At 42.7% G+C, this 16,606-nt stretch overlaps 1 protein-coding gene across 1 annotated transcript in view; it reads right to left on the bottom strand.

Annotated features, from left to right (window-relative positions):
- The window catches only part of PCSK2 (proprotein convertase subtilisin/kexin type 2), a 124,951-nt gene that overhangs the window by 38,337 nt on the left and 70,008 nt on the right, over nt 1-16,606 (bottom strand). The window contains exons 3-5 of the mRNA XM_081857078.1: nt 14,464-14,577; nt 13,403-13,511; nt 9,897-9,934 (exon numbers count right to left, since the gene is read on the bottom strand). Coding sequence (XP_081713204.1) covers nt 9,897-9,934; nt 13,403-13,511; nt 14,464-14,577 — 261 coding nt within the window. The remainder of the gene's footprint in view (nt 1-9,896; nt 9,935-13,402; nt 13,512-14,463; nt 14,578-16,606) is intronic.

Below are 16,606 nucleotides of genomic sequence, written 5' to 3'. Positions count from 1 at the left end.
GTGGTTACCATTACAGTTCAAGCTTCAGGCCCCCAAAAGTGCAGGTCCACCACTGACCCTTTCTGTGCCCCCCTCCCCTGATTTTAAAGTGCTTGAATGCATGTGCTATTTTGCCTGCATTTGTGTCAGATGCTTTTCATATGAAGCTGTGGGAGTTTCCTCATCACTGGTGTACACAACTGTGGCGATCACACAGGGTCCCCGGACGTTTCACCGTCTATTGATCCCTGTGCCACCACTTTAGTTCTCACTGCCACCACCCAGGCCCTACCTGGTACTATACTGAGTCCAGTCAGGGTTAAATTGGAACATAAACTTCTGTTTTTTTATTGCAGTTTAACAAGCTTGTGGTTTCATAAACTGTATCGGTCAATTACAATCATGGGGTGCCTATCCAGATCTATAACTTCCGCTACCTGCTCTCACTCACTAAACCAACTCTCAGATATTTACTTGTCTTCCTAGCCCCTAACTGTTCCTGACTCAGCTTATTTCGCTACACTAACTCAACCTACCCACAGACTCCATCCCAATTCACTCCCACTCCAACCAACCACCCAACTCCCAACAAACTCCTCCTTCACCCCTCCCAGAGCTGGTTTTATAGTCCCTCTGACTCCACCCCCTGGGTTCTGATTGGGTAACTTGTTTAACTATTTCACCTCCAGCACTTTCATATGTTAACATCACAACAACCATGAGTAAGTGTCAGGCATTCCTCTCGAGAAGGGGTAAAATATTGCCTATATCCTACTTTACAAGCTATTGGTTTTTTAAAAATATATTGTAATTTTTTGTAAACCTGAAGCATTGCTAGAAGTTTGTTCTTGTCCACGTCCCCCTTGCAAATGTACAAGTCAAACTGTCAGTTCATGGTAAATTCTATTATAAGAGCCTACTAGTGCTCTTCCAAGATAAAACCCACCATCCAGTGGGAAGTCCAATCTCTCTGTTTAATGGTATGTGTCATGGATGGGGAACCTGTGTCTGTGACCCTCCAGAAGTTGCTGGACTAAAACTCCCATTATTCCTGACTATTGGTCATGCTGGTTGAGGCTGTCAAGAGCTGAAGTCCTAAAAACATCTAGAGCAGTGTTTCCCAACCTTGTGCCTCCAGCTGTTTTTGGACTACAATTCCCATCATCCCTTGCCACTGGTCTTGCTAGTCAGGGATGATGGGAGTTGTAGTTCAAAAACAGCTGGAGGCACAAGGTTGGGAAACACTGATCTAGAGGATCATAGGTTCTCCACTACTGGTATAAGTACTCATGAACATAAAATAAGAAAGTTTATTGTGTGCCATGCAAATGTCAGTTCACATTTCTTAGTGCAGAAAGTATTGATCTGATGTGTAGAGATCTCTCCTATTCTACTTAATTCAAGAGGGTTCTGGAAGCTTCTGGAAGCTTCTCTGTGTGGAAGAAACAAGCAGAAGGTTCATGATATTTGGGTTATTCCTTCAGAGAAGCTGAGTACAGCTGACTTAAACTGGTTCTCTTATCTCTTCTGTCAAGGTCATGCTGACTATAAAAATAGGCCAGAAGGAGTCTGGGTTTCACTTCCACTTTCTATCTCTTTTCCTTCTGGTGTGGTGTTCTGTACATAGTATGCTATAGTGTTATAACTTATTGTAAGTTTAAGTTAAGTCTGCTACAACTAGATTTCTTATGGACAGTGCCAATCCTGAACATATTGGATTTGTCACCATTAAGCTCATTTGCCTTCAGTAGCAGTAAAGTTCTGCTGGATGAAATATTAATTGCCTCTGGTCTATTTTTTGGGAATCCTGCAATGTGCTTAAGTTTTTACTCTGCTAACTATACGTTGGAATCTGCTCTGGATCAATATTGAGTAGAATCTCAATGACAGTAAAATGGCAGCCAGAAATATCTCCTTGGAATACAGTGGTACTTCTGGATCCATTCTGGAGCCCCTTCGCATCTAGAGATAAACGTAACTAGCGACGGAACGTCTGTGCATGCGTGAGTCGCTTTTCATCACTTCTGCGCATGCACGTGATGTCATTTTGAGCGTCTGCGCATGCGCAAGCGGCAAAACCCGGAAGTAATGTTACTTCCGGATTGCCGCAAAGCACAACTCGAAGCGTCTTCAACCCGAGGTATGACTTATGCTAAAACATGCAAAACAAAACAAAACCCCCACTCAGAGTAGAGTATACTCCAGCTAAACTCTGGACTTAGTTACTCAGTTACTAGTTTAATTTACTGGTTGAAGGCTCCTGGTCCAGTCACTATGTGAAGCAGAACTATGGGGATAAAGACTAATCAGCATGATTCCAATCATTGTCCTCTCCCAAATACTTCTCCCTCTCTCTTACATGTTTTTTTCCCCTTCCACAATTTGTAAACACGAAATCCACAGCTGTTCTCCTCATATTCATCTTTTCAATAGACACTTTTCTCTCACATTGTGGTATAGCTTTATTATTCCTTCCAGAAGGTCTTTTATCCTGGAGAAGTTTTGCCTGGCAAAATTACCGGCTTTGTGTGTGTAGTCTGAGCTGTGTAGCAAACTGTGGAATACATTATGCTTCGTATTTTAATTATCAGCTCAGAATGAACGATCCTCTTGATGGGGAAAAATAATAATAATTCTTTGAAAGTCAAAGCTCCGTAGAGTTTTAGTCTCGAAGAAGAACATTACTTCTTATGTCAAACAAAGCCATCCCTCTGCTCCATCTTGGAGGAAATGTAGGATATAAATCTATCCAATCAATCAATAGATCTCTTACTTTGTAGAAAGGAGAACTTTAGATCTTTGAGCAAATTAAGGTGGTGCGTACTTTTCAGCATGCCCAGCAACCTTGCAAGTGAAGTTTTAAAAAACATAGTAAGGAGGAGAAGGGGCAGAAGTTCTGGGGCCCAGTACAAACATCTTGGGGACTTACCCTCTAACCATGGTCCTGGGAATCCTATTAGAAAACAAGAGTTATAACTCAAAACCATGAGGCTTTCTTTATGAACATGAAAAATGTAATACAGTGGTACCTCAGGTTAAGCACTTAATTTGTTCCGGAGGTCTGTTCTTAACCTGAAACTGTTCTTAACCTGAAGCACCACTTTAGCTAATGGGGCCTCTAACTGCCGCCGTGCCACTGGAGCACGATTTCTGTTCTCATCCTGAAGCAAAATTCTTAACCTGAGGTACTATTTCTGGGTTAGCGATGTCTGTAACCTGAAGCGTATGTAACCTGAAACATATGTAACCTGAAGCATATGTAACCCGAGGTACCACTGTACTACAAGGAGAGTAACTATTATGATGATGCTAACGTAAGCATACCAGACCTTAAAAACCACCCATACAGGGGCAGCAGTATTCCTTTCCAGCAGAAAATGGACACTGGCATTTAAACTTAACAGCCAAGTGACAAGTTAATGGCTTGATTTAAATATTAATGATCCAGATGCCACTGCAAAAGATCAATTTCTTTACCAACCTCTGAGGCATTGTGCTGGTCATTTTGTTACGTTCTTCAAAAACGTAAGAGGACAGAACAGAAGCCATCTGTCTAAGGCAGCAGGTTACAACTCTATAAGTCACAACGAGGTTTCAATGAAGTTATTATACAGGTTTGGATTCCGGTTTTATACATTTCCACCCCCACCCATACATACTTGGGGAAAAGTATGTAAGTTGGATAGACATGAACAGATGGTTGGCTTGGTATAATTGCACTAATGGGGGGTACAATATCTGCTTCAGAAATGAAACCTCTGTGATAGCCAGAGTATCCTCAGCATCAGGGAACCAACAGATTCATCTCTTAGAGTCCTTATTCACTGGGTAGGATGCATGGAGACTTGCTATTTAGGGTAACCCAAATTCAGCCAGCTGCTATTCTGGTCCTGAATTGCCTCTTAGTTCATTCTCAGGCACTGTGAAATGGTTCTCATGGAATATGGAGGTGGCATCAAAGACCTTCAGGTTTCAGAGGTTCCTGTCTCTGAGCTGAGCAAGAAACTTTGAGCACTTCAGAAGTTTGAATGGTTATTACACATTCACCCTGTGGTCATCAGGCACTGAGAGTCGGTGGAGAAGTTCCTGAGATCTTCAACCACTTCTGATTTCTTAGTTTCCTTTGCTATCTAGGAGCTGTATGCTGAGAACCTTGGGAGAAAGCTTCCTTGTTTGAATAAAATAGTATCGTGTAAATAACAGCCCAGCTTGCAGCTTGTCTACAACAGACTAAACAGCCTGTTAAAATGTGTAAAGGTAAAGGTAAAGGGACCTCTGACCTTTAGGTCCAGTTTTGGACGACTCTGGGATTGCAGCGCTCATCTCGCTTTACTGGCTGAGGGAGCCGGCGTACAGCTTCCAGGTCATGTGGCCAGCATGACTAAGCCACTTCTGGCGAACCAGAGCAGCACACAAAAACGCCGTTTACCTTCCCGCCAGAGTGGTACCTATTTATCTACTTGCACTTTGACGTGCTTTCGAACTGCTAGGTTGGCAGGAGCAGGGACCGAGCACCTGCTTGGCAGGGGGTTGGACTCGATGGCCCTTGTGGTCTCTTCCAACTCTATGATTCTATGATTCTAGACTTTGTCACACTTTCTGTGATTTCATATCCCTGGACTTCAGACACCTCTTCCTCTCCTTTCCTCCCAATCCGTCCATCCTCCCTGGACTATCTCCACTTTATACAAGCAACAGTGATAAGCCCTTTGACATCCGAGTTGAGATGCATCTATTGCCACCCAATAAATGGAAAGCCAAAAGTCTTTCCCAACAGCTTCGTCCTTGCTGGACGAAAAATGCCAAAGAAAGAGAACAAAAGAACTTCTGCTCTCCTTCAGCTCTGGAATGGTGGTTGCGCAACAGCAGCTGCATCCATGTGTGGTTGTTGTTGCCTTATATGAAGGGTAGCCAACTGTCATGGAAGAAAGCTAAGAGTTAGGGGATTGGTGGTGGGATAACTATGTGTGGTCAGAGGGAGGAGAAGAAGAAGCCAACTGGGAGGAGCAGGTGTCAGAAGCTGAAGAGCTAACAGGGTTTAGTCTGAGGCAGAGGAAGTCCAGAATTAGAGGCAGAAATGGAGGTTTGGGGTGGGGTAAAGAGGCAGAGATGAGGCAGGCTGCTGAAGAAGCCAGGGGGTTTCCCTGTTCTGCTGTGACCAGCTCCCCCACCCCCCAGTCTCCCAGAAACTGCAGAGGTATGGAGAGGGCAGAGCAAACGCAGGCAAGATGAAGGAGCCTCATATTGCTTGGAAAGGAACTGGGGAAGGAGAAGACTTACAGAGCTGTGGGAAGGTGGAGGACTTCAGTCCTCACAACTGTCTCACTGGGGCAAGATCTACTGGGAAGAGTTGCTGTGCTCACTAGGCCTAAGCTGTTTTGTTTCTTTGAATAGAGTCAGTTTCACTGACACCTTGCGAGTTCATTCTGATCTGCTCCTGATACCAACATATGCTCTCCATGTGTTGTCAAATCCATTCCTGGCCATTTGCCATGCTGACTGGGGCTGGCGGGAGGACACCACTCCATAGAGCAATCCCTGCCTTACACCACATTGTAGATCACCACACTGACAACACTTGCCTTCACCAAGCCAGGCTTTAGGTCCATCTAGCTCCATAATGTCTAGTTTCATGACAGTAACATTGCCTCATATAGGGGTCCTTCCCAACTGTCTGAGATATTTTGACCAGACATCTCAGGGACTTGAGCCAGAACTTTCAGCATGGAAAATATGCCTTCGACCACTGAGCTATGCTTTTCTAGACATAGAATATACCCCAGTGGCTACTGAATGCTCTCAGCCACTGGTACCTGTTGTAAGAACTCCATTCTATGCATCTCCCAAGTATAATTAAAAGCCATCTTTATGTTACTACATTCTCCTGTCATCTTTATTTAGAACAACCTATTATACATCTCGTCACACCTCCGGTGTTGCTAGAGGGAATTCAAAAGGGCAATTCTAAATGTCACCCATCCTGCACAATATTTCACCAGCTCTATTTCCAATTTTCTTCTCTTGGCTGTGTGTGCCTTTTCTTCCCACTCAACAGAAGGTTTCTCATGGGGCGACTTCGGAGCTGTGTTAAATCATGGCAAGCATGACTCCATCTATCCTCAGCCTGACTCATTGCAGCAGAGAGCCCTACTGTGCAGCTGACATCAAGTTTGGGAGGCTTATATATGGGAATTAATAAACTTTGCAAACTGCTGGACCATCTATTGTAACCTAATCATGACAGACCATCTCCCTTTTCTAGGTACGTTTCTTATCTATTCTATATATTTTGATCGCTTGCCGATCAGAAGGTTGGCGGTTTGAATTCCTGCAATGGAGCAAGCTCCTGTTGCTCTGTCCCAGCTCCTGCCAACCTAACAGTTCAAAAGCACACCAGTGCAAGTAGAGAAATAGGTACCACTGTGGTGGGAAGGTAAACAGCGTTTCCGTGCGCTCTGGCTTCCATCACGGCTTCCATTGCGCCAGAAGCAGTTTTAGTCATGCTGGCCACATGACCCGGAAACTGTCTGTGGACAAACGCTGGCTCCCTCAGCCTGAAAGCGAAATGAGTGGCATAACCCCATAGTCGCCTTTGACTGGACTTAACCACCCAGGGGTCCTTTACCTTTTTACCTATCCCATTTACCCTTGGCTTACATTTTACTTCTTCAGATAAAGTTAAACACAACCTCCAATCTCCTCAAGCCCAGCCCACGGTATAATATTTCCTTCCCTAACGTGAAAACATCTTGAAATTGCTCCTGTGCAACAGGTGATTATTCTGCAAGTATGTATGCAATGAACTGTTGCAAGTTGGCATAGTTCTCTGCTGTATTCCAGTCCACATATGACTCCACATCTAAAATCAAAACAATCACCCTCTTCAAAGCCTATATACTACTCTGGTCCTCCAATCTCTTCCCTGGCATCAATCTAAAGCAATCAGACTTCGCTCAGTATACCTCTGCTCTTGCCTGCAATTACTCAGACTCCAACACTGTTTTGAAGGACTCTTTTGTGATGTCCGTATGCCTTAATTTCCCGAAGTAAACAAAAGCCCTGCATCCCTCTGGGATGAATCCCTCTCTAGACTCCTCGTTCATTGTGTGCTTGGTCTGAAGCCTAGCAATGCAAGCAGAATGACACAGAATGACTCCTTTTTGCTTTGCTCCCCCCTCCCTTTTAGCTCAAAAGGCTTTGGAACGGGTTGTTATGTGCCTCAGTCTTGTTACCAATGTTATCAGGGCATTCACACTGTAAAACCTATCGAGCCAAGAAGGTCTTGCTTGATATTTTATGCAAGAAGAAATGGTCCTGTTGCATCTCAGCTAATGATTTAGGAGAATGAAAAATGGACTGTCCTGTATCGTAAGTACATTTGAATCCCTCCCCCCCCCCCGCAATAAATATCTATATGCCATTTTAATATTTATTTATTTATTTATTGCCAGAAGATTGCCAACTGACAAGAAGGTGTTGGTCTGGGGTGCTCTTATGTTTTTAACAGAAGCTTAATTTGAGGAAATCAACTTTTCGTGTATGAGAGCATGATTACTTGTAACATCTGTAGACTTAGCATCTGTTGGCAACCCTACCCATATTCCTTTTTTTGCTGCACAATTTCATTCACTTTCTGAGATTATATCTGCAGCTATTTTGTGCCAAATCATGCCATGGATTCATTAATACCTTCTTCCACCAAAAAGGCTTCCAGAGCAGATGGGGAAAGGCTTGTGGCCACCCAAATGTTGTTGGACTACAGCTCCCATCATCCCTCACCATAGTCCACGCTGGCTGAGACTGGTGGGAACTGGAGTCCTAAAAATATCTGGAGGATCACAAGCTCCCCACCCCCATATTAGATCAATAACCAATCTGTGTGCACAGGCAGGCTTGCAATCTAAAAGACACGACCTCCCCCGACACTAAAAAAAAAATGATGGTGGAATTGTTGCATACTGTAAACTTGTTTCAACAGAAAGGGTATCTCTGCTGCGTCTCACATAGGCCTAATGATGGCAAATATGAAGAAGCAGAAACTGATAGTGATAGCTCAGAAAATTATATAGATGTAATTCCATGTAGTAATCATAGAGTTTTAAAGCACAGAGCATAGAATTTCAGAGCTAGAAGGGGCACTGCTGGTTACCTAGTATAACCCCCTGCAATCCAGAAATAACCACATCCAAAATAATCTGTTTACCTAATTCCACCCCTCTTTTTCTCAGCTCTTTTTATGGAAATGAGTGCCTTATGTCGCCTTGAAAATGAAGGACAATAATTTTCAGAATGCATTTTTTTTTTTTAGCTGTACTACTTGTGGTTTCTTTTGTTTCTTTTGAGGGGGGAGCTGCTTCTCATAAACTGGCAAAACCAACGAGATGCTGAATTCCTTACAGTTCAGCAGCTTGAGGCTCCATTTATAACAAAAGCTATTAAAAAGTGTATTCAGTATGGTGACAAATTTGAGCCCCAGTTAAGAGGACAGGAAAAGACCCACCAATTATGGGAATAGAGTAAAATAGGTAAAGAACCTCTGGACGGTTAAGTCCAGTCAAAGGTGACTATGGGGTTGCGGTGCTCATCTCACTTTCAGGCCGAGGGAGCCAGTGTTTGTCCACAGACAGCTTTCCGGTTCATGTGGCCAGCATGACTAAACCGCTTCTGGCACAATGGGACACTGTGACGGAAACAAGAGCTCATGGAAACGCCATTTACCTTCCTGCCGCAGATGTACCTATTTATCTACTTGCACTGGTATGCTTTTGAACTGCTGGGTTGGCAGGAGCTGGGACAGAGCAACAGGAGCTCACCCCGTCATGGGGATTCAAACCGCCAACCTTCTGATCAGCAAGCCCAAGAGGCTCAGTGGTTTAGACCACAGCGTCACCCACGACAGGAGGAAGCCTCCTAGGCAAAGAAGGCTCTGAATCCTCCTTCCTTCTCTTGTAACAATGGCAGTGTTATCTAGAGACGTAAATGTATCTTGCTCTTGCATGGAGAGTTGTAATCTCAGTGTACCACTGAGAACTTGCTTGTCCTCTTATCCAGAAATGGTTGTGATCTTATGCTGTAAGTCAGGCTTCCTCAACCTTGCCCCTCCAGATGTTTTGAGACTACAGTTCCCATCATCCCTGACCACTGGGCCTGCTAGCTAGGGATCATGGGAGTTGTAGTCCTAAAACATCTGCAGGGCCGAGGTTGAGGAAGCCTGCTGTAAGTCTTTATGTTAATAGATTCATTCACCCAAAGTGATTCCTAAAACTGCTTTGAGGTTTGGTTACAGCCAAGTGGTATATAAATCTTGAGGAATAAATAAATAATAATAAACCCATGTAACAGGAAGACTATTATATATTATTTTCCAAATTGGGACATGATCAATTATTTCCATGTTCTTTATTTTCATGAGCTTTTACCATCACTGCAGGTCCATTGAGGACACATGTCTTTGGCTCCCCAGGAGGGAGACCCTCATCAATTTTCCAAGTTTCTTTCAGATTCCTCACATTTTCAAATTATTCTTCTACCAAAGCTTTCCAGTCTTCTTCCACTTGCCTTATTTCTTCCCATTCATATCACACATTGTGGGGGACTATCACCTTGCAACCACATCATGAAAGCTGAATTAGGAAATAGTTGTGGATGACACAATTTCTAATATCGAGAATGAAAGCTTGTTTAGAGCTTGGCAACAATGTAATTTCCCCTGCCTACATATGTCACTGTTTTGTTCCATGCATCAGAAGGTCACAGAGGTGAATTTTTCCATACCCACCATGGACTTTTACTTGCTTTATGTCCCAGTCTTATTCATCCCCTACATCAACAGCATATTTATGTGGCAAACGCGGCCAGTGGGTAAATATCTCCTCTAAAAAGAATGCCCAGAACAACATAGAACATTGTGTACTCACGTAGTTTGAAGCCAGATCTGGATGAAGGTAATCAATGCCTGCCAAATAGATAAATAAAAGATGGCAGATAAAACACAATCAGCACATTACAAATGAAAATAGCAAAAAAAGAGAGTTTTGGATAGCCACAGAATTAAATTGCTCTGCATATAAGCATGCTGCAAGGAATAAGATAAGTGCATACTTTTAATTCTTTGTTATTTAGACTACTATTAAATGTTACACGTGTGGTTGCACGAATTCAGAAATACCTTTGGGATCTGAGACAGAGGTTAGGGCTGTAAGAGCTACAGATTAGATTTACCAATGGCCGTAACAACCTCTCAAAGGGACATGTTGACAAGCCACAAACAATTCCACCAAAGCTGTGGGTAATATAATGAATTGAAAAAGATGTTTAAAATAACGTTTGAAAAACAAAACAAAACCCAGAAGCTTTCCTTTTGGGAATTTTAGGGACAGAACTACCCAAACTGTATAGAAATTTATTCATTTATGCTACTACAGCGGCAAGAATGTTACTTGCCCCAAAATGGAAAGAAGCAGAAGTCCCAGCAAAAGAAGGATGGATACAAAAACTTATGGAATATGCAGAAATGGCAAAACTTACTGGAAAAATAAGAAATCAAGATAACAAACTTTTTATGAAAGAATGGAAATGGTTTATTAAATATTTACAAATAAACTGTAAACAGATAAGAACATTGGCAGGATTATTGAAGTAGCCTGGAGTTTTATAAGAGTATATATTTAAAGTAGATGAATAAGTGAGTAGATTAAGTTAATTTGGAATATGCAGAATATTCCATATATTATATATATATAAGGAACAGCAGAAAGAGGGGGAAGGAAGTCGAGTTTTGAAATGTTAAAATGATTGTAAAATTATTGAAATGTATAAAACTGAAAATCAAGAAGAAGAAGAAGAAGAAGAAGAAGCCACCATGGGTTATAGAATATATAGTAGATGAGTTTGCAAAAAGCCTAGATTTGAAAGCTTCACACTAAAGTCATCACGTATCTGAGAGCCACAAAAGATACTCCCATGGCCACAACTTGATTACAGCAGCCACACTATTGCCATTAATTGCCCCTGTTGCTTTTCCAGAACCATTGTCTCTCCGGTACCCACATCCATTTCACCCTTTCTTATTCCTTCATCTCATATCTTCCAACATTCCTCATGCATGCACAATGAGATTTATCTACAACTCGTGCTCCATTGAACTTACATGTGGAATGTTTGATGTTTTATTTTATATGTGTTGGAAGCCTTTGGTTCATTAATGATGTCTCGTTTGATGATGCCCATCATTTAGTGGGGTGGGTGGAGGTTGCCTTTATTAATGTTTCTGGGTGAGCATTTTAGGTTGCATTGTTCACGGTTTTATTTTTTTCTGGTTTTATATTTCTTACATGCGTTGCATTTTACATTCTCAAGTCGCTTTGAGACTCTATTGTATAAGCGAGTGCTTATTACAATGAATAATAATCATAATTCCCCACATTTCTGCATCAATTGATGAATTTATAAAAAATAATTGGTCAGAATTTTCACGCATATTTCTCCCAAGAAGCTTATATTTGCAAGCTGTTCCCCTAAGATAAAGCATTTTTAGGTTCTTTTGCTGCTAATATATGTATTTTTATGCAAGCTTTCATTTAATAATCTCATTTTTGTGCACATTATTTGGCTGCAGAAGAGCATCAAAAAAAAAAAAAAATCAGAGAAGTGTGCATTTTGAAGGATAGCTATGTTTTGCTTCCTATATTGCTTTGGTAAGCATGAATTAGATAGTTTTTCATTACAATGCAAACCAAACTAAAAAAAATTATGCCATGCACCTCTCAGCCGTAACAGATGGCATGGTAGGGTGGAAAAACTCACCTTACCTCCCAACAGTTGAATTGCTTCCTACCAGAAGGGAGAGGGACTAGGTGACATAGTGTAAATGCACCAGCAGACCCAATCCCGTGTTCTTGCCAGTGTGTTTGCACTGCACAGACCTCCCTACCACCTCACCCCTTCCCCTATCCTTCCTGGTACACAGCAGTAATCCAGTGATCAGGTGTTAAGCTGTGCACTGCCGCCACACCATATAGGAATTACCAAAATTGAATTCCTCAAGTGTTCCTACTTTTAAAGCCCTAAATGACCTCGGCCCAATATACCTGAAGGAGAGCCTCCACCCCCATCATTCAGCCCGGATACTGAGGTCCGGCTCTGATGGCCTTCTGGCGGTTCCCTCACTGTGAGAAGTGAGGTTATAGGGAACCAGGCAGAGGGCCTTCTTGGTAGTGGTGTCCACCCTGTGGAACGCCCTCCTATCAGATGTCAAGGAAATAAACAACTATATGACTTTTAGAAGACATTTGAAGGCAACCCTGTTTAGGGAAGTTTTTAATGTTTGATGTTTTTATCGTGTTTTTAATATTCTGTTGGGAGCTGCCCAGGGTGGGTGGGAAAACCCAGCCAGATGAGTGGGGCATGAGGAAGAAGAAGAAGAAGAAGAAGAAGAAGAAGAAGAAGAAGAAGAAGAAGAGAAGAAGAAGAAGAAGAAGAAGAAGAAGAAGAAGAAGAAGAAGAAGAAGAAGAAGAAGAAGAAGTTGTTTTTGTTGTTGTTGTTGTTGTTGTTTTGGGGGAGGGGGAGTTTCTATCAGCAATGTACTACAGAAATCATGTTTCATATCTGAAGCAAACAGAATTTAAAAGCTTGCTAGAGCCATGCCCAGGATTTTCTTGCATCAGTGAAATTGCTTTAAATCTATGGTTTGATTATTAGATTGCATGAAATACTACTCCTATTTCAGATTCTGCTTGCTCCCTCCAGTTAGCCAGGTCACATACGTACCACTTCTGTGCTCAGTCACTGTGAAACGGGACAAGTCACTCTGTGGGCCCAAGTAAAATAAGCCAGGGAGGTACAAGGCAAATGGATGTCTACTTTTGTCTACTTGATGGGCAGACAAAAGGAGCATCATTTCCCCTGTGGTGTATCTCTATTAACAATTATAGGTCCCTGTGGATCTGTTCCAGCACAGTTACATGGTTACTTATTTTTAGCAGAATGATAGAACACTTACAGCACAAATTTGAAATGCCCTGTAATGTACAGTAAGGCAGGCATTGATATATCTCACATGTTGCAATATAAATGGTAGCATGTGTAATTCTTTTCTAAGTTGCCCTAAAACTGCAGAGCAGATTTAATGACACAATTTCCTCTTTGAAACTCAACTTCCATTTCAGTTCTGCTGGGCAAAACAAAATAAGCTGACAGCTGTTGTACCTGAACTAAAATAGCGCTACCCATGGCACATTTTTGAGAATCATAATTATCCATGAATTGTAACCCAGGAGGGCTTTCTGTAGATGTTCCCTTGGCTGAAGTGAATCTCTTACAAAGTTCTCATTAAAATATCCATGTTTAGAAGTTATGCTTTATTTTAAAATCAGATTTCTTGTGTGATACACACTGAGAGTCATGATATTTTAGTTCACTTACCATCATCCATAATTCCTATAGTTACACCTTTCCCTGTGTAACCCAGCTCCCACGCTTCAGCTACATTCAGATCAAGTCCAGGAGTCCCATCTGCTTGCCCAGTGTTGATCTAATGCATAAAAAAAAAATCAAAAAAGAAAGCACAAGAGAATTATTTGCTTGGCACAAAACAGACTGTTTACATCCACTGAGAGTCTACTTGATCCATCTGCCACAGGCTAGCCTTCGTTTGCTTGGGAAGGAGGCACTAAATCCAGGAATGCTGGCAATAAAATAAGAGAAGGTTTTTAAAAAGATTTGGATGCAATGGGACTGATGCATTTCATTGCTCAGTCAGAACCAGAGGTTTGCTCTAAAATCTGGCTTGAGTGACAGATCACAGCCTGTGCAATAATGAAAATGATTATGCCTCTGAACATGTTGAAGGTTAACCATTGACCTATTTAACTCAGTAAGGGACCCCTGGATGGTTAAGTCCAGTCAAAGGTGACTATGGGGTTGTGGCACTCATCTTTGCTTTCAGGACAAGGGAGCCGGCGTTTGTCTACAGACAGCTTTCCAGGTCATGTGGCCAGCATGACTAAACTGCTTCTAGCACAACAAAGCACCGTGATGGAGGCCAGAGTTCACAGAAACACTGTTTACCTTCCCGCCGGAGCAGTACCTATTTATCTACTTGCACTGGTGTGCTTTCGAACTGCTAGGTTGGCAGGAGCTGAGACAGAGCAACGGGGGCTCACCCTGTTGTGGAGATTTGAACCACTGACCTTCCGATCAGCAAGCCCAAGAAGCTCAGTGGTTTAGACCACAGCACCACCCGCATCTCAGTAATGTCTACATTAACTGACAGCAGCTCTGCAGGGCTATCTCTGTCCAGGCAGGTCTGTCGTTGGCAAATCATCCATTCAAAAGAACTTAACTTTAGCCTCATCGTGTCAAAAAATAATTGGAAATAATAGGGTGTGTTTGCTATATTCTTCCATACCAAGACATGCTTGAGGACTGCAGAAATCTGAAATTGCTTTCCTGATGGAGAGGGATGGAAGTTCACGGTAGCTTACCAAGTACCACTGCTTTGTAAATAAAGGATCATTCATGTTGATGTCTATTTCATTGATATCTCTGTATCCTCTCTTCCTCCTCCCAAAGCCTTCTTGCTGCACAGCCTTCTTCACCTGCAACAGTAATTGTATTAAAAGGTTATTACCATATCATTGGTATTTGTGAAACAAGAAGAGTATTGCCTTGTTGCTTACCATATTGTACGTTTTTTTAATTCAAGGAGGGACCTAAACAAATGAGCAGAGATGGAGAAGGCACCCAGGAGATGTTCCTCAGCACTGACCCAATTCCACCAGGGCGCAGCTACATTCATGGATCAGGCCTAACCTGGGGGCAGAAGCAGCAGAGTGGAGGAACTGTGGCAGCAGCATTGCCGTGCCTCTCCTCTGCTGGGCTCCAGCATGCAAGATAGGCAATGACAGCTCCTGCGGGGATTTCCTCCTCACACTGCTGGCTATGCCAGTGGCTCCTGCAGATGGTGGACCAGTGTTGCTGGCTTGGGCACATCACTGGGGCTGCGCTGCATGTGGCGTTTGCCTCCTAGGTGGGTCATAAGGAAAGGGTTAAATGAGTGTGAAGTGATTGGCCAGTGGGAACCCCAGGGGAGGAGTTAGAGTTAGAGTTGGTGTTGTTTGGAAGTCAGTTGAGAGTTGGGAGTTGGAGAAGAAAGAGGGAGGATAAGTCTGTGGGTTGGCCGAGTTGTGTTGTGAGAGAGTGAGAGGAACTGTTAGGTGGAGTCAGATAGATAGTTGGGATAATCAACGATGAAGTTGTTAGGAACAAATAGGTCAGTAAAGAAACTAAGATTAAGAAACTGACAAGAAAAATTAACTGAAACCTTAAACTTGTTCATGCTTATAAAAATAAACTTGATTATTTGTTAATGTTAACAACTGTCTGGACTCCGTGTGTACCCGAGGGAAACGGGTTGGTGGCAGCGAAGAGGCAATCACAGTGGTGGCACAGGGATCAATAGACCATCAAACATCCGGGGACCCTGTGTGATCGCCACACTGCAGCAGTGGCAGCCTCTCCTCTCCTGCCCACTGTCCAGCAGCCGCTACAAGCTGCAAAAGAGTGGAGCCAGCAGTGGCAACCATGAAGAGGCTCGGCCAGCTCATTGTCCTCCCAGAGCTCAGCAGCGGTTCTGGAGAGGGGAAGCAGGACAATCTCAGATCCAAAAAGAAGCCAGGAATGCTTCTCTGAATCCAAAATGTCCCAGTAAAATCAGGGCAGTCAGGTCTTCCCATTTTCTATTCTGGAGTTATCTCAATGAGTATTGGTATCCAGTTCCATTCTGCTACTGATCTACATCCATCCATTCCCAATACCCCCTTCAGGAAGTCAGATTCACACATATTATACCAGTTACACCGTTAAATACTTAGCTTCTGCACGCACACGCTTTTGCCCTTCCTCTGTGTTTGAAGCACAGGTGGGCCACCATCAGCTCATCAATCCTTGTGTTCAAACACAGGGAGCAAGTGGGAGCAATTCTGGGTAGAAAGGAAGCAGTTCCATAGAACAGCAACGGCCATCCTTGTTGTGCTTTGGGATTTCCATATTAAGTGCTCTCAAGCTTCGAGCGTTAATAGGCAGCAGAAGTGGGGTGGCATACATAAATGGAGCACCGAATCATTAAGAGGTGATTCATCTACAAGCCCCTGTTTGCGCTCTTTGAAAAAGGGGTACCCAATTGAATTAAAACTGGAAAACCTACAGCTGGCAAAAGAGAACACGGTATTTTCAGAGCACCTAATTAACCAGCGGAACATTACTATGTCACAAGGCTTTATTGAGGTGGAGCGCTAAGAAGGATTCGGAAAAAGGATTAAAGCTTAATGTGAATGAGGCTTTTATGACTATGGTGAACAAGGTATAGAGAGAATGAAAGTGCAGCTGCCAGGTTGGGCAGAAGCCAACTGTGGATAGTTTTAAAACTGTATCAGCTTCCTAAGGTAAGCGATGAAGTTAATGCTCATGACTTTTGTGTCCATAGTGTATTTATTCTGATTTCTTTCTCATCCTGCCCCCAAGGAGTTAATGCACAAAAAAGGGAACGTCTTTAACAGTGCATAAGCCATGGCAATGTACAGTTTTGTTGTTTTGTCTTGTTTTGTTTTGTTTTGTTTTGTTTTGTTT

The sequence above is a fragment of the Podarcis erhardii genome (assembly GCF_964252035.2).
Source record: "Podarcis erhardii genome assembly, chromosome: 3".
In the NCBI taxonomy this organism is placed as follows: Eukaryota; Metazoa; Chordata; class Lepidosauria; order Squamata; family Lacertidae; genus Podarcis; species Podarcis erhardii.
Note: the sequence above shows the minus strand (reverse complement) of the source record. Positions and strands in the feature narration are given on the sequence as shown.